The 18,922-nt window shown below is 38.5% G+C and overlaps 1 protein-coding gene and 1 non-coding gene across 2 annotated transcripts; one reads left to right on the forward strand and one right to left on the reverse strand.

Moving 5' to 3' along the window:
- Positions 1 to 284: 284 nt before the first annotated feature.
- Positions 285 to 1,182, forward strand: LOC120872966 (thymosin beta-4-like). Its single transcript, XM_040253742.1, has one exon. The coding sequence runs from the start codon at positions 682 to 684 to the stop codon at positions 814 to 816; it is 135 nt and encodes a 44-aa protein (XP_040109676.1). The 5' UTR covers positions 285 to 681; the 3' UTR covers positions 817 to 1,182.
- A 436-nt stretch (positions 1,183 to 1,618) lies between these two features.
- Positions 1,619 to 1,723, reverse strand: LOC120867862. The gene has a single exon (XR_005722048.1). It is a non-coding gene; the product is annotated as a small nucleolar RNA U13 (small nucleolar RNA).
- Positions 1,724 to 18,922: the final 17,199 nt, after the last annotated feature.

Below are 18,922 nucleotides of genomic sequence, written 5' to 3' on the forward strand. Positions count from 1 at the left end.
TTACAGATTTATCTAGGTTCTCTTGTTTAGTAAAAAAGGAAAGAAAATGTATTTAACTGGCACTCTTTTTGTTGTAATCAGTTCTTTGGCCTAGATTTAGAATCCTTTGGCTGAGAGAGACTTTGAAAATCTCTTCATTTATAAATTTGGAAACTAAGGAGATCAACTGGAAATTTATACTCTGGAGTTTTAAGATACTCTCTAGCTTGTTCCTTCCCGGAGAAGGAAAAGGCAACCCACTCCAGTACTCTTGCCTGGAAATCCCATGGATGGAGAAGCCTGGTAGACTACCGTCCATAGGGTTGCAAAGAGTCTGACACGACTGAGAGACTTCACTTTCACTTTCACTAGCTTGTTCACAAATTTGTCCTTACTTTGAGTTATGACATTCGATATTTTACGTGATGCTTTTAGGATTCAGAGCCATCACTAATCTGAGTCCTACATTTTAAATTGTTCTTTTCAACATTGCCATTTATTCGCTGAGCAGCTACAATTAGGTTGACCATCTAAAACTGCTATTTTTATAGGCAAAAAAAAAAAAAAGACAACCCAGTGTTCAATCTCGAAAGTACTTACTGAGGATCTACCCTGTGAAAAGCAAAGGTTTGGCACTGGGCGGCGGGCACAGCGCAGACCCGACTTCACTCTCTCCCAGTTCGCTCCAAGCCCTCTGCAACCATGTCTGACAAACCCGATATGGCTGAAATTGACAAGTTTGATAAGTCGAAATTGAAGAAAATGGAAACGCAAGAGAAAAATCCACTGCCTTTGAAAGAAACGGTTGAACAGGAGAAGCAAGCAGGCGAGTCGTAATGAAGTGTGCGCCGCCAGTATGTACTGTACATTCCACAAGCATTGCCTTCTTATTTTATTTCTTTTAGCTGTTTAACTTTTAAGATGCAAAGAGGTTGGATCGAATTTAAATGACTGTGCTACCCCTTTTCACATCAAAGAATGGAGAACTACTGACAACGTAGGCCGCGCCTGCCTCTCCCATCTGCCTGTGTGGCCAGCAGGGAAGGCAAAGAACTTGCATGTTGGTGAAGGAGGAAGCTGGGTGGGACGACAGTGAAATCTAGAGTAAAAAGCTGGTCCAAGGTGTTCTGGGGGCTGTAAAATGCAGTTTAATCAGAGTGCCATTTTTTTTTGTTGTTGTTCAAATGATTTTAATTATTGGAATGCACAATTTTTTTAATATGCAAATAAAAGGTTTTAAAACCTGAAAAAAAAAAAGCAAAGGTTTGATTATGAAAGAACAGTAATCCAAGAGTAGAATACCAAACAACAGCTTTTCAACTATTCACTCTACTGATTTGGTGTAATTTTTTATTTGTAACTAATGTTTTTATACTTTACATGGCACACAAAATGCTTAAATAATATGGAAGTCTAGAAAATAAAAACTGAAAGTTCTTTCTTTATCACCTGTAGTAAATTGTGTTAACTTTTATTTTGTTCCAGACTGCTTTCTTTTTTAAAAAATATTTTACATGTGAAATGAAATCAGCAGTTTTTTCTACTCAGGATTATATCATAGACAATTCTCATACATACAGAATATTTTTGAAATCAAGAGGAGTCAGTATGTCCACTCAATCTTTTTTTTTTTTTTAAACATCAGACGGGTAATGTGCCAGTGTGGTAACAAGGTTTGCGGGGAGGCACATGTCACGCAGCAGCGTGAACACCCAGTCATCACGCTTATGAACTACAAAAGGATCTACTCACTCAATCTTTTTAATAGTCACTTCCCACTATAAATGTCTTTTAATTGAGGAGTTTTCAAATTTAGTTTTATTGTGGTAATTTTCCCCAAACTTTAAAAGACTCCTTATAGTCACAAAACATGTTTATGTAAAATCTTTTAAAGAACAAAAGGAACATACCGTAACCACATGCTTTTAACACAGTGGATTGAAAACAAAAGAAAAGTGATCATTCAAATATTTTATCTCTTCTATACCAAATAAGAACCAGCTTAGAATTTCAAAAAACTGAAATAAGCTCCAAGGGAGTATAGATGCACCATGGCTGACATGAAAGGATGTTGGTCTCATCTTTTTCTTCTTTTTTTAACTTGAATTTAATTGCCATGTTATATTAGTTTCAGGTACATAATGTAGTGATTAGATATTTGTATGGTCTCAGCTATAGAAAAAAGGATAATAAACTTGGAATTCTGCATTTAATATTCTTTAAATTTTCCTTCAGTATTTGTCATCTGCTGCTGTTGTTGCTGCTGCTGCTAAGTCGCTTCAGTCGTGTCCAACTCTGTGCGATCCATAGACGGCAGCCCACCAGGCTCCCCCGTCCCTGGGATTCTCCAGGCAAGAACACTGGAGTGGGTTGCTATTTCCTTTGCTTATTTGCTGCATTGAGTGCAGGAAATCAAATGAGTAGGCAATAGTTTAACGTTTCCCCCCTTGGACATAGTTGAGGTTGAATATAACATAGAAATATAATACAGTTACATTTCTAACAAAGTTTTGCTTCCCAGGGCAGACATAACTATATCAGCATTTTAACAGGTTTCCACAAAAAACATTGACTTCTAGGCATTCCACCTCTTAGCAAAGTGGAGAATACTGTATGGTATAGCAAGAACTCTGCTCTGAAATCAAAAGGCTTACTGTCTCCTCTAGAATGAAGGGGGCTTCCCAGATGGCATTAGTGGTAAAGAACCCAGAAGGAGGTTGGACTGGGTGATCTCAAGGTTTATTTTAAAAAACACTTACTTCTTAAGTTTATTTGCAAATCCTCAGTTCCACTGCTCCCCCAGCCCCCTCCTCCGCCCCCAAGAAAGATCAAAATCTGTATCTGTAAACACCAGTTTACTGAGAACTGGGATTGATTACATTGTTGTTCTGTCACTAAGTCATGTCCCACTCTTGGCAGCCCCATTGACTGCAGCATGCCTGGCTTCTCTGTCCTTCACTATCTCTTGGAATTTGCTCAAACTCACGTCCATTGAGTCGGTGATACCAAAAAACCATCTCATCCTCTGTCACCCCATTTTCCTCCTGCCCTCAATCTTTCCCAGTATCAGGGTCTTTTCCAATGAGTCAGCTCTTTGCATCAGGTGGCCAAAGTATCGGAGCTTCAGCTTCAGCATCAGTCCTTCCATTGAACATTCAGAGGTGATTTCCTTTAGGATTGACTGGTTTGATCTCCTTGTTATCCAAGGGACTCTCAAAAGTCTTCTCCAGCACAACAATTGGAAAACATCAATTCATCGGTGCTCAGCCTTCTTTATAGTCTAACTCTCACATCCATACATGACCACTGGAAAAACCATAGCTTTAACTATGCAGACCTTTGTTGGCAAAGTGAGGTCTCTGCTTTTTAATATGCTATCTAGGTTGGTCATAGCCTTCCTTCCAAGGAGTAAGCATCTTTTAATTTCATGGCTGCAGTCACCATCTGCAGTGATTTTGGAAACCCCCAAAATAAAGTCTGTCACTGTTTCTACTTTTTCCCTATCTATTTGCCATGAAATGATGGGACTGGATGCCATGATCTTAGTTTTTTGAATGTTGAGCTTTAAACCAGCTTTTTCACTTTGCTCTTTCACCCTCATCAAGAGGCTCTTCAGCTTCTCTTTGCTTTCTGCCATTAGGGTAATTAGATTCCATTGTTAGTAAGGATTTTTTTGATATCTTTTTTGCCTCTTCTAAACTACAGGTCTATCCCTATTGTAGGAGAAATAAAATGTACATCTAAATATACAAAACTAAAAACCTGGTCTTTTAACTTGACTTGCAAAGACGTTTACTCCTTTATTCCTTTTAATTGTAAACTCCACCAGTGAACCTAAAATATTATGAAATTTAGTTTAATTGAAACAGTAACATAGCTATGCATATAATGTAGCTGTGCATTTTGTACCATATTTATACCAAACAGTGCATCTGAACCAAAAAAATGACAAATTATATATACTATCTACAAACATGCAGACTTTATTTTCTTGTAGCATGGTATGTGAATATGAAGATTTTAGGAAAATATAAGGTTTTCTCCTTTCCCCATCTTCACACTGTATGTTGAAAGCAAAAGTATAAATCATTCAAGACAGATTGATATGTGTGGGTATCTTACATTTTTGTCTATTGAAAATGATCAGTAAAAGGTTTTAAAATTACCTAAGACAGGGACTTCCCTGGTGGTCCAGTGGCTAAGACTCCATGCTCTCAGTGCAGGGGTCCAGGTTCAATTCCTGGTCAGGGAACTAGATCCCATATGCTGCTGCTAAGACCCAGTGTAGCCAAATAAATAAATATTAAAAAATAAAGTAAAAAATATAATAATAAAATAAAGTAAATACAGCCTTTGGGTTGGTGATTTAAAAAATAAAAAATAAAATAAAATTACCTAAGACAAAATAATATATTTTTTTAAAGTGCATAAAATGTGCTGTTTTTCAATTTTTTGGCCATATTATATTAGGAGTTGACTGTAACCTATCTTGTTTTGCTTTTTCTTTGTTTTTGTTGGCTGAGAGAAGGAGATGCCAACAAAATGGTTACCCTGAGCATTGCTGAAGGGATCAAGTGTTGTCATGTTCTACACTGATAGACATCTAAGTGGATATTAAGTCATTTTATACTGATGAGTGATTTTTATACAGTAGGGCCTCAAACTGCATTCTGTCTCCATTTATATCCTTGGAAAGTATTTAGATGATTATCTGAAATCTAAAATGATTTTTTTTTAAAGCTTCTGTTTATAGATCTGGGAAAATTAAACCAAGACTGCATGATCAGACCATTTCTTTATAAAAGGTACTAGGGATATTCATCTGTTATTAACATATATCATTTGCTTACACAAAATAATGCATGTATTCATTGCAGAAAAATCTCAAACCACAAATAAACAACATTAACAATTTTCTAGTGGCACCGGGAGAAGTACCATAATAGCATTTTGGAATCTAATCTAGTCTTCTGAGTGAAAATGAATGCATGTAGTAGAATGCTTAGTCAGAAAGTTAGCTAGTGAATAACAATTCCTCCCTTCCTTGATGGAAAGTTTATTGAGTTTGTGTTTAAGGAACCTGAAACAGAAATTGCCAGTTCTCAGGTACCAGTGGGAAATCTCTAAATCCATCTGTTGTTCTTGAAGGATCAGTTTAGTTTTGGTCTCTAAATTTAATGTCTGAAAAGAAGGGTAAGTAAGATCAACTCTTCTCTAGGTGAGTCTAAAAAGAAGAGTGACTGAGTTCTAAAGTAGAAATAAGGGGAAGGGAAATGGTTGGATGCTTAAGGAAGTCAGAAGAGCTCTAGTCTTGTCATCAATAATGCTGAATTTGATCCTACCCACCATTTGATCTTTAACCAATTGACAGCCTCCTTGGGCATCATTTCCCATGTATGAAATGAAGGATTTCGAGATAATGGAGAGTAGAAGGTGGGAGAGAGATTGCAGACGTGTTTAAGACATAGCTCCTAATCAGTTGGGAATATTGGCCTGAGAAAGAACTGTATTTCTAAATTGGGTGGTGGTGGTGGTGAGGAGATAAAGAGGAGGGAGAGGACCTTAACAGAAGACTCAGCTAAAAGTCTCATCTCATTTAATAGCTTCATTCAGGATCTAGAGCTGTGCTCCCCAATATGGTGGCTTCTAGCCACATGCGGCTATAGACCTCACAAAATATGTTCTAAGTATAAAATACACACTGGATTTTGAAAACTTAGTACTTGAAATATAAAATATTCCCTTAGCATTACAAAAAAGATTGATTCAATGTTAAAGTGACAGTATTTTAGATATAGTGGGTAAATAAAATATACTATGAAAATTTATTTTACTTTTTTCTTTTCATTTTAGTGCAGTAACTAGAAAATTTTAAATTGCATATGTGGTTTGCATTTTATTTCTATTGGCCAGTGCTGATCTAGAACACAATGTCAGTGAATTACACTTTGAGAAAAAGTGTGGTAATTAACTTATACACAGATGTGGAAGATGTTACAGTTTTAAGAATCATCTAATAAAATGAGTGTCATCAGAAATTTAGATATATTATAGACAAGAGAAAAGAAGGAAAATGGGAACGCTTCCCAGGTAGCTCAGTGGTAAAGAATTCGCCTGCCAAGAAGGAGACATGGGTTCAGTCCCTGGGTTGGGAAAATCCCCTGGAGAAGGAAATGGCAACCTGCTCCAGTATTCTTGTCTGAGAAATCCCATGGATAGAGGAGCCTGATGAGCTACAGTACCTGGGATCACAAAAAGAGTTGAACATAACTTAGCGACTAAACAACAACAAAAACAAAACCCTTGAAGGTAAATAATAATACCAGGTTTACAAGTACACGAATACAGACTTCCTTAAGACATAAAGCAGTTCAGAGCTAGTCTAACTTCAGGGAAACATGCCAGAATCACATCCCGTTTGCAGTGGTTGATTATTTTACCTGTACCTTTCTGTAGACTACCTTAATAGCTTTCTGTAATAGCTTCAAGCAAGAGGGTAGGGATGGGAGAGAGGAAAAGAATGAGGGATGGCTTATGAAGCTTATTTATATACTTTATAAATTGGGCTCATTGCAGTATGAGTTAATATGTGTCAATAAATGATTATCACTGCTCTGATAAGCTGCAGGCATTTGTTAAGTAGCAACTCATCTTCCTGGAAAATTTCCTATACCTCATAGAGCTGAATCATTTACTTCCAGAAAATAGTACAGTTACTGTAGACTCAGTTTAGTCCTAGTAATTAAATTCAGTTAACCAAGTAGGGTACAGATTTTACAGTAGCATGACAGGAGGGAGCATACAACTCTGAAAGGATTTTGAGAACGTTTTAAACACCGTATATGTGTGTTTGGTTGCTCAGTTCCGACTCTTATTGACCCCATGAACTGGGATGATTTCCAGCAAGAATACTGAAGTGGGTTGCCATTTCCTCTTCCAGGGAATTTTCCCTACCAGGGGTTGAACCTGCATCTCCTGTGTCTCCTGCACTGCAGGCAAATATTTTGCCACTGAGTCATGAGGGAATCCCTTAAACACCGTGTCCAGTGGCTTTTCATAGTCTTCATCCCCCTAAACTCCAGAGCACCACTTGACAGGAATAAGTTGCCCTTTATTATTTTCTTTTCCATCACCTTCTGTGATGTGATTCCCAAAGCCCTCCTCTTACTGCTCCGACCTGGCTTGTCAGGGAGGCAGTGTAGTATCAACTGAAGTGCTGAGGTTGTGGGTTGTTATGAAAGTTTGGGGTGATAGTTTATGTAAAGTACATGGTAGCTTCTCAATAGATTATAAGTATTAGTGTTTGTTAAATTACTTTTTACTGAGTGTTTTCCTTTACCCATTCTGTAAGTTTATGTTCTTTCCTCATCATACAGTATGGAATTCAATTCAGACCTTTATTTTCCAACATAACCTCTACAGTGATCAGTTCAGTTCAGTTCAGTCACTCAGTTGTGTCCGACTCTTTGCAACCCCTTCGACAGCAGCACGCCAGGTCTCCCTGTCCATCACCAACTCCCGGAGTTCACTCAGAATCATGTCCATTAGGTCAGTGATGCCATCCAACAATCTCTTCCTCTGTCATCCCCTTCTCCTCCCACCCTCAATCTTTCCCAGCATCAGGGTCTTTTCCAATGAGTCAGCTGTCGCATCCAGTGGCCAGAGTACTGGAGTTTGAGCTTCAACATCAGTTCTTCCAGTGAACATTCAGAACTAATTTCCTTCAGGACAGACTGGTTTGATCTCCTTGCAGTCCAAGGGACTCTCAAGAGTCTTCTCCAACACCACAGTTCAAAAGCATCAATTCTTTGGCGCTCAGCTTTCTTTATAGTCCAACTCTCACATCCATACATGACTACTGGAAAAACCATAGCCTTGACTAGATGGACGTTTGTTGGCAAAGTAATGTCTTTGCTTTTAATTATGCTCTCTAGGTTGGTCATAACTTCTCTTCCAAGGAGTAAGCATCTTTTAATTTCATGGCTGCAATCACTATCTGCAGTGATTTTGGAGCCCCCCAAAATAAAGTCTGACACTGTTTCCATTGTTTCCCCATCTATTTGCCATGAAATGATGGGACTGGATGCCATGATCTTTGTTTTCTGAATGCTGAGTTTTAAGCCAACTTTTTCACTCTCCTCTTTCACTTTTATCAAGAGGCTCTAGTTCTTCTTCACCTTCTGCCATAAGAGTGGTGTCATCTGCATATCTGAGGTTATTGATATTTCTCCTGGCAATCTTGATTCCAGCTTGTGCTTCTTCCAGCCCAGCATTTCTCATGATGTACTCTGCATATAAGTTAAATAAGCAGGGTGACAATATACAGCCTTGACATACTCCTTTTCCTATTTGGAACCAGTCTGTTGTTCCATGTCCAGTTCTAACTGTTCTAACTGCTTCCTGACCTGCATACACAGGTTTATCCAAAGGCAGGTCAGATGGTCTGATATTCCCATCTCTTGAAGAATTTTCCACAGTTTATTGTGATCCAGTCAAAGGCAGAAATAGTCAATAAAGCAGAAATAGATGTTTTTCTGGAACTCTCTTGCTTTTTCAATGATCCATCGGATGTTGGCAATTTGATCTCTGGTTTCTCTGCCTTTTCTAAAACCACCTTGAACATCTGGAATTTTACAGTTTATGTATTGTTGAAGTCTGGCTTGGATAATTTTGAGCATTACTTGACTAGTGTGTGAGATGAGTGCAATTGTGTGGTAGTTTGAACAATCTTTGGCACTGCCTTTCTTAGGGATTGGAATGAAAACTGACCTTTTTGAGTCCTGTGGCCACTGTTGAGTTTTCCAAATTTGCTAGCATATTGAGTGCAGCACTTTAACAGCAGCATCTTTTAGGATTTGAAATAACTTGGAATTCCATCACCTCCACTAGCTTTGTTTCTAGTGATGCTTCCTAAGGCCTAGTTGACTTCACATTCCAGGATGTCTGGCTCTAGGTGAGTAATCACACTATCATGGTTATCTGGGTCATGAAGATCTTTTCTGTACAGTTCTTCTGTGTATTCTTGCCACCTCTTCTTCAGATCTTCTGCTTCTGTTATGTCCATACCATTTCTGTCCTTTGTTGAGTCCATCTTTGCATGAAATGTTTGCTTGATATCTCTAATTTTCTTGAAGAGGTCTCTGGTCTTTCCCATTCTATTGTTTTCCTCTATTTCTTTGCATTGATCACAGAAGAAGGCTTTCTTATCTCTCCTTGCTATTCTTTGGAACTCTGCCATCAAATGGGTATATCTTTCCCTTTCTCCTTTGCTCTTTGCTTCTCTTCTTTTCACGGCTATTTGTAAAGCCTCTTCAGACAGCCATTTTTATTTTTTGTATTTCTTTTTCTTGGGGATGGTCTTGCTCCCTGTCTCCTGTACAATGTCACAAACCTCTATACATAGTTCATCAGGCACTCTGATGGGACTATCAGATCTAGTCCCTTAAATCTATTTCTCACTTCCACTGTATAATCATTAGGGATTTGATGTAGATCATACCTGAACGGTCTAGTGGTTTTCCCTACTTTCTTCAATTTAAGTCTGAATTTGGCAATAAGGAGTTCTTAATCAGAGCCACAGTCACCTCCTGGTCTTTTTATTGACTGTATAGAGCTTCTCCATCTTTGGCTGCAAAGAATATAATCAATCTGATTTTGGTGTTGACCATCTGGTGATGTCCATGTGTAGAGTCTTCTCTTGTGTTGTTGGAAGAGGGTGTTTGCTATGACCAGTGCATTCTCTTGGCAGAACTCTTTTAGCCTTTGCCCTGCTTCATTCTGTACTCCAAGGCCAAATTTGCCTGTTACTCCAAGTGTTTCTTGACTTCCTACTTTTGCATTCCAGTCCCCTGCAGATGGTGACTGCAGCCATGAAATTAAAAGACGCTTACTCCTTGGAAGGAAAGTTATGAGCAACCTAGATAGTATACTCAAAAGCAGAGACATTACTTTGCCAACTAAGGTCCGTCTAGTCAAGGCTATGATTTTTCCTGTGGTCATGTACGGATGTGAGAGTTGGACTGTGAAGAAGGCTGAGCGCCAAAGAATTGATGCTTTTGAACTGTGGTGTTGGAGAAGACTCTTGAGAGTCCCTTGGACTGCAAGGAGATCCAATCAGTCCATTCTGAAGGAGATCAACCCTGGGATTTCTTTGGAAGGCATGATGCTAGAGCTGAAGCTCCAGTATTTTGTCCACCTCATGGGAAGAGTTGACTCATTGGAAAAGACTCTGATGCTGGGAGGAATTGGGGGCAGGAGGAGAAGGGGACGACAGAGGATGAGATGGCTGGATGGCATCACCGACTCGATGGCCGTGAGTCTGAGTGAACTCCGGGAGTTGGCGATGGACAGAGAGGCCTGGCGTACTGCGATTCGTGGGGTCGCAAAGAGTCGGACATGACTGAGCGACTGAACTGAACTGACCCCTATAATGAAAAGGACATATACAGTGATAGGAGGCTACAAATGTCATACCTGAATCTTTCTTGGACTGCACAATGTAAGAATTGTCAAGGTTTTCTAGGCCTGGGTATCTGATAACACATAATACTTCTTTCTCCTAAAACTTTCTGCCCTCTAAGAGTCCTCATGTTAACACAACTCCTTTTGCCAGATCATCATCATAGCTGCTTGCTTGGGTCTTCCCATTTCCTGACCCTATAGCCTTGAACACTCCAGAGCTCTAGGAATACATGCAGGACACTAACACATCCCAGATCATGCTTAGTTTGGGTTCATGTGGGAATTCCAGGAGACCAAAGAAGTTTGATGATGGAGTAAGATGACTTTGTTTATTTTTTAACCACTTTCTTGGTGTATAATTGCATATTTTTAAAAGCTGTACATATTTAATGTACACAACTTTCTGTGACTGACAAGATACTGTTGGCAAGATTTAGTTGTAGGGCATTGGGCAGGACATTTCACCTCCCTATCTTAGTTCCTTCATTTATTTGTAGGATGAGTGAGCTGGACTTCATCCCTAAATTTCCCAGTACTGGGATGTCAAGCTTCTAGAAAGCAATAGGCATAGAAAGGAAGGCAAGGCTCATAATATTCTTCGAAGGTTTCAAGTGAAAGAGTGTTGCTGAAAGCAGGATAATGGGAATGGGTTGGCATTCTCAGAAAGTTCATGTTACCAGTAAATTTCAATAGCTGTAATTAATCCACACTGTGTGAGTAAAAGCTTCCTATCCATAGAACATAGACAAGTTCTATGTACTTGTTATTAATTTTTCTACAGAAATCATCAGTTATATATCATAAATCATTCATTAATCATAATATTTTTGCTCATTTTTATTGTTTATTTATTTCAGGTGGTGCTAGTGAGAAGGAAATGGCAACCCACTCCAGTGTTCTTGCCTAGAGAATCCCAGGGACGGGGGAGCCTGGTGGGCTGCTGTCTATGGGGTTGCACAGAGTCAGACATGACTGTAGCAACTTAGCAGCAGCAGCAGCAGCAGTGGTAAAGAACCCATTTGCCAATGCAGGAGATAGAAAAGACACAGGTTCGATCCCTGGGTTGGGAAGACCCTCTGGGGAAGAAAATGGCAACCCACTCCAGTATTCTTGCCTAGAGAATCCTATGGACAGACGAGCCTGGTGGGCTACAGTACATGAAGTTGCAAAGAGTTGGACATGACTGAGCAACTTAGCATGCACACTAACACACAAACAAATACCCAATACTTTCCCACTGTAAAAAAAAAAAAAAATTCAAGCAATAGATTAAATGAAAAGACAGCAAAAAATCAAATGACTCAAACTGTGGTTGTCCAGAAATAGTCATTCAAAAAATTTTGGTTGGTATCCTAATTTGTATGACCCTGAATAAATGAGAACAAACTATAAATGCTGGTTTATAAACTGCCTCAAAAAAAAAACAAAACCTCTTTAATAGAGTGTAGACATCTTTTCCAACAAAAACTGTTAATTTAGAATAATCTTTTGTATGTCATATTCCATTGTATATGTATTCCACTGTATATATGTATATATTCCATTGTTTCATAAATATATTCATTTCCTGATGGACATTTAAGCTATTTCTAATTCATTACAATTAAAGATGAAGGATGTCAAGTCATATCTAAGCTTACAAATGTATTCAAAATCACTCTGAGTGTTTTCTTAGTCAGTTGATTAAGAGGCAGTCAGTAAATACACTTTGATAATTAGGCTGTCACTGCAATGGTCTAGTTTCTTTTGCATTTGCAAAAGATTACTTCATTGTGACCATTATTTTCCTGAAAGATGGCAACTTATACTTAATCACCATATCAAAAAATTAATTTCATACTATTAGAGATGAGAAGGTAAAATAAAGTATCCTTTCCTCAGCTGAAACTATTATAGTTATTTCTAATTAAACCATCACTGATGCACATGATAAGACATGTACTGGCTTCTCATCTCATTTGAATATGAAGTTTCATTGTCACTCATTTTAGCAGCTCTTTGTTTTACTTAAGTCAATAATACCTTTGACTTGAGCTGACACCATCTCTTCTTGTTAACCATTGACTGCAGTTCTGCATAGCTTGAGCTGGATGAATAAAAATAAAAGACAAATATTTCTGTAAATTAAAAAAGTTTAATTAAAAAATTTAAAATCCCAAGCAGGTTAAAGCAATATTATGAAGTAATTTTTACAAAATGTTCTGCGAATGAATTTATAGAATGTTTTTTCTTTTATCCAACTTACATTGTATAGTGTCTGGGACCATGTGGACATTAAATAAATATTTGTTGAAGAAATGAGTGAATGGGTGAATGAATGAAGTACTTTCAATTTGTGACTTAAATATTGGCATATATCTGACTCCGTAGAGCCAGTTTTTCTACAATTCAAACAATCTGAATGCATTATCATAGAATTGCTATTTCTGTACTTACAAGGTGAATATCTTTTGCTGAACATAGCTCACCATTTTTTTCTTTATCATTCTCAAGATCTGTTGAATTTGGAAGACATCTGCGAACTGTCCCTTGGGACAAATCTAGCCTGCTGCCTGTGAGCTAAAAATGATTTTTTAAAACATTTTTAAATGGTTGAAAAAAATCAAAAGAAGAATATTGTTTGATAGATGAAATTATATACAATTTAAATCTTATAAATAAAATTTCATTAGAATGCCATGATTACTTTTGTGCTACAATGTACTGGTGAGCAGTGGCCCACAGAGCCTAAAATATTTACTGTCTGGCCCTTCACAAAAAAGTTTGCCAATTCCTAGTTTAGGTCTGTTTTAGTCAGTTTCAGGTACTATAGTAGAATGATATGTTCCTAAAAAAATATGTTCTTAGCATAAAGTAAGCATGGCTATTACAATTTACCAAATATTGAATTTTATACAATCATTTTTTTTTTTCTGTTTTTAGGAGCTATGGCTGAGATAAGACTTTTAAAAGTTAATTATATCAATATCCCAGCAGTCAGCTTACTGCTTTGAAATCTGTAGAAATTAGTTGCAAATAAAATCTTGATGTAAACCTTACAAATTATTTAATAATACTAAAATACAGGCACCAATTAAATTCTCTTAATAATATTTGAAATATATGCCCTTAAGTGATACAAACAACAGAGCAAAATCACTAGAGTCCTTTATGCTTTGTATAAGACATGTGCTAGCAGATTTTTTGAAGCATCTTTGTCTCTAGTTTTAATAACTGTAGTCTGAACTATGACACATTTACTTTTTAAATTAATTAATTAATTTTAATTGGAGGCTAATTACTTTACAATATTGTAGCAGTTTTTGCCGTACATTGACATGAAACAAGTGTACTATGACATATTTAAATTTGTTGAGATGTTACATGCTCAGTCTTGCCCATCTGATTCTTAGTATCTGTATTAGTTTTCTCTTGCTGCTGTATCAAATTACTACAAACAGTCTATGGCCATACCATTCTGAATATACCTGGTCTTGTCAAATTACAACAAACTTTGTGGCTGAAAACAACACAAATGTAGTAGCTTACACATCTATAGATCAGAGGTCTGATCTAGATCACAGGCCTAAAGTCAAGGTGTTATGGAGGCTGAGTTCCTTTCTGTAGGATATGTGGAGAATGTGTTTCCTTGCGTTTTGCAGTTTCTAGAGGCCACCCGCTTTTCTTGAATCACCATCCCCTTCCTTTGTCTTCAAAGCCAGCAATGTTGGACCAAGTCCCTCTCACATCCCATCTTAGTCAGCTCAGGTTGCTACAGTAAAATACTATAGGATGGGTTGCTTAAACAGCACACGTTTATTTTTCAACAGTTCTGGAGGATGGAAATTCCAAGATTAGGGTGCAAGCACAGATAAGTGAAAGCTCTTTTCTTGATTTTGCAGATGGCCACGTTCTTGCTGTGCTGTTATATGATAGGGAGAGCAAGCTCTCTGGTGTCTCTAATAAGAAATAAGGACACTAATTCCATTATGGGGAAGCCTACCCTCATGACCTCATCTAAACCTAATTACCTCCCAAAGACCCTATCACCAAATGCCATCATGTTAGGGATTAGGACGTCAGCATGAATTTTTGGAGTATGTGATTCAGTCCACAGTACATCATCACTCTGACCTCCTCTTTTGTCTTCTTTTCCACATTTAAGGGCCATATGATTACAGTGGACACACTTGGATTTCTGATAATCTCCTTATTTTAAGGTCACTTGATTAGTTCAGTTCAGTTCAGTCGCTCAGTCGTGTCCGACTCTTTGCAACCCCATGAATTGCAGCACGCCAGGCCTCCCTGTCCATCGCCAACTCCTGGAGTTCACTCAGACTCACGTCCATCGAGTCAGTGATGCCATCCAGCCATCTCATCCTCTGTCGTCCCCTTCTCCTCCTGCCCTCAATCCCTCCCAGCATCAGAGTCTTTTCCAATGAGTCAGCTCTTCGCATGAGGTGGCCAAAGTACTGGAGCTTCAGCTTTAGCATCATGCCTTCCAAAGAAATCCCAGGGTTGATCTCCTTCAGAATGGACTGGCTGGATCTCTTTGCAGTCCAGGGGACTCTCAAGAGTCTTCTCCAACACCACAGTTCAAAAGCATCAATTCTTTGGTGCTCAGCCTTCTTCACAGTCCAACTCTCACATCCGTACATGACCACAGGAAAAACCATAGCCTTGACTAGATGGACCTTAGTCAGCAAAGTAATGTTTCTGCTTTTGAATATACTATCTAGGTTGCTCATAACTTTTCTTCCAAGGAGTAAGCGTCTTTTAATTTCATGGCTGCAATCACCATCTGCAGTGATTTTGGAGCCCAAAAAAATAAAGTCTGACACTGTTTCCACTGTTTGCCCATCTATTTCCCATGAAGTGATGGGACCGGATGCCATGATCTTCGTTTTCTGAATGTTGAGCTTTAGGCCAACTTTTTCACTCTCGACTTTCACTTTCATCAAGAGGCTTTTAGGTTCCTCTTCACTTAGACAACCTTAATTCCATCTGCAACCTTAATTCCCCCTTTGCATGTAAGGTAACATATTCACAGGTTTCAGGATTAGGATGTGGACATCTTTGGGGACCACTATTGTACTTACCACATTATCATATCAATTATATATTCATAGAGTCTAGACAGGCCAAGTTAACTCAGATTGGAAGCAAGTAGAAGGAGTCAAATTCAGTATCCTAATCATTCCTTAAATTCTTGGGATCTTGAAGTCATGCTGCCTTTAAATTTAAAAATGAAATTGGAAGAATTAAACAGAAAGGCATTATATATAACATATCCATTTATTTATATACGTATCTATATCTACCTAACTATAAACAATTGTATTTATATACATTTATAAAGGTGCAATGGCCAATTTTATCTATTACTTGGCTAAGCTATGGTTGTTTGATCAAACACCAGTCTAGATGTTGCTTGTATTTTTTATATGTGATTAATATTTGCATTTAGTAGACTTGAGTAAAGCAGATTTCTCTCCATAATGTAGATGCATTTCAGCCTATTAGTTGAAGACCTTAAGAACAAAGACTGAGTTCACTCAAAGAAGAATGAATTCAACCACTACACTGCCATCAGGTTCAAGACAACACTGACTCCTGCTAGAATTTCCAGTCTACTAATAAGTACTGCAAATTTCACTCTTGCCAGCTGCCACAATCTCATAAGCCAGTTCTTATAGATAGATGGATATTTAGATGAATGGATAGATAGATAGAGTTTGCTGTTTCTGTTTCTCTAGAAAAGTATCCATGTTAAAATTGAGCGAAATCTGAAATTATCATAATTAAAAGTGAATTGGGTAAATTCAGTGATAGAGGATATAAGCTGTACTTTACCTTATTTCAGTCGATGAGGGGAACCTGAAGTCAGTGCTTGTTTGGCAGCATGAAAGAGAATTGTTCCTTGTATTGTTGTTGTTGTTTGGTTGTTAAGTTGTATCCAACTCTTTTACGACCCCATGGACTGTAGCCTGCCAGGTTCCTCTGTCCATGCAATTCTTCAGGCAAGAGTACTGAAGTGGGTTGCATTTTCCTTCTTCAGGGAATCTTCCTGACCTAGGAATCAAACCCGTGGCTCTTGCATTGGCAGGCAGATTCTTTACCACTGAGCCACCAGGGAAACCTGTTCTTTATATTGTCACTTTTAAATCTGAAGGTTATGAATATGTTGGAGGAGTTGGTGTTTGTGGAGTAGAAGGAAGTGGTGGAAGTTCTGAGCTAGGCAGGGGCCCTGTGTCAACATTTATCTACTGATATAACATATGCATGGGTGAATACTAAAAAATATAGTTGTGTAATATACATCAAAATGAAATAATTTAAGGAAAAATGTAAAGTAAATGGTATGTAGATATGGCAAAATCTTGGTGATATGCAAATTACTATAGCTTAAGAAATGATAATGTAGAGAAATGATCATCAAATAAATCTGGCTAAGACTTAAGAGTCATGAGACCTGGATTCAGATCATGAATGTGATACTTACCAGTTTTAAGACTTCTAATTCTTTGGTAGTAAGATGGGTAAGATGGGAAAATTATCACCAACCCAACTTATCTCCTAATCTTGTGAGTTTCATTGAATCTCATTTGTTTTTTTTGTCCAACAAACATCTTATCAGATTTATATTACATGTTGGACTTCCCAGGTGGCACTAGTGATAAGGAACCGAACTGCCAATGCAGGAGACACGGGAGACTCAGGTTCGATCCTTGGGTTGGAAAGTTCCCCTGGAGGAAGGCGTGACAACCCACTCCAGTATTCTTGCCTAGAGAATCCTATGGACAGAGAAGCTTGGTGGGCTACAGTCCCTAGGGTCACAAAGAGTGGGACACGACTGAAGTAACTTAGCAGGCATGCATATTACATGTTGGTAAAGAAAATACTGTGTAAAGTACATTGTTACTGGAGGGATAAATAGGCTTTTGAAATTTTTTATGATGAACTTGTATTTAAATTTAAACTCAAGTGTAGCCCTCGCTCATTTCAAAAGATCATTAGCATAAATTTAAATTAAAATAAGACGTTTCTTTTCTTCACCAAATATGAAAATAAAATGAGTGTTAGTAGGTGAGGGCATTAAGATCAGAAACAGAAAGTGCCATTTTTCATTTAGTAACTTGAACACATAGAGAATCACCTTTAACTTGATCTTATTATTTATACAGTGCTGGGAATACACGTGGTACCTTGCAAAGTGAAAGTAGAAATGACAAGGTCTTTTCCCCAAGGAGCTCAGACTGAAACACTGAACGAGTCAACACAGAGTAGCAGTGGAATGCGTAATTGACTGATATGATGGGAAAGGTCAGGCTAGGGCTGTGGGCGGACGATGTAGGAAATGAACCTTTCAAAGCCGAGGTGGGTTGGGATTGGGAAGACAGGAGGAAGAGTGTGCTTCAGATGTCTCAGTGGGATGAAATAGAAAATGTAGGGCAAAAGGGCTCACAGAGAGGCAATTAAAGTGTGGCCACATACCAAGAAGCAGCTCAGAAGGAATCTACATGCGTGCTAAGTCACTTGCGTTGTGCCTGACTCTTTGCGACACTGTAGACCATAGCCTGCTAGGCTTCTCTGTCTGTGGAGTTCTCCAGACAAGAATACTGGAGTGGGTTGCTGTACCCTCCTCCAGGGAATTTTCCCGAACCAGGAATCCAACCCGCGACTCTTAGGTCTCCTGCATTGGCAGGCTGGTTTTTTACCACCAGCACCACCTGGGAAGCCCAGAAAGAATCTACTGGATATTATTTTCTTTATTCCTTGTTATTTTCTGAACATGTGCCAGTGAATACAGTGTTTTCTCCACTTCTGGTTTAAAAATTAAGGGTGAAAGTGGGCAACTAGATAAATATTTCCAGGGAAATTTGGTCAATTTGACAGTAGAAACCATTGCAAAGTGGGGAGAGTCACAGTATATCCTGGTGTTGGGAATGAGTTAATGAGTGCTCTGAAAAACACAAAGGTTTCCAAATTCCATGATTGTTTATGACACTTGACCATTCAACCTTACATGCTAATAGAGCTACCAGGATGGGTCCTTAGCCCTTTGTCTGTCTATACCAACCTCCCCACTATGTGTTCCTGAATAGCCAGCTGCTGCTGCTGCTAAGTCGCTTCAGTCGTGTCCTACTCTGTGCGACCCCATAGACGGCAGCCCACCAGGCTCCCCCGTCCCTGGGATTCTCCAGGCAAGAACACTGGAGTGGGTTGCCATTGCCTTCTCCAATGCATGAAAGTGAAAAGTGAAAGTGAAGTCGCTCAGATGTGTCCGAGTCTTCGTGACCCCCTGGACTGCAGCCTACTCGGCTCCTCCGTCCATGGGATTTTCCAGGCAAGAGTACTGGAGTAGTGTGTCATTGAATAGCCAGAGTTAATAGTTAAATTATGATGGCATCCTTTACAATATCACTCTAGCTCTTCTAATTTTCTCCTACTTTGAGTCATAATAATCATTGTAACTAGTATCTGTTGAGGACTTAGTCTTTGC

Source organism: Oryx dammah, unplaced genomic scaffold, assembly GCF_014754425.2.
Source record: "Oryx dammah isolate SB20612 unplaced genomic scaffold, SCBI_Odam_1.1 HiC_scaffold_1, whole genome shotgun sequence".
Classification (NCBI taxonomy): Eukaryota; Metazoa; Chordata; class Mammalia; order Artiodactyla; family Bovidae; genus Oryx; species Oryx dammah.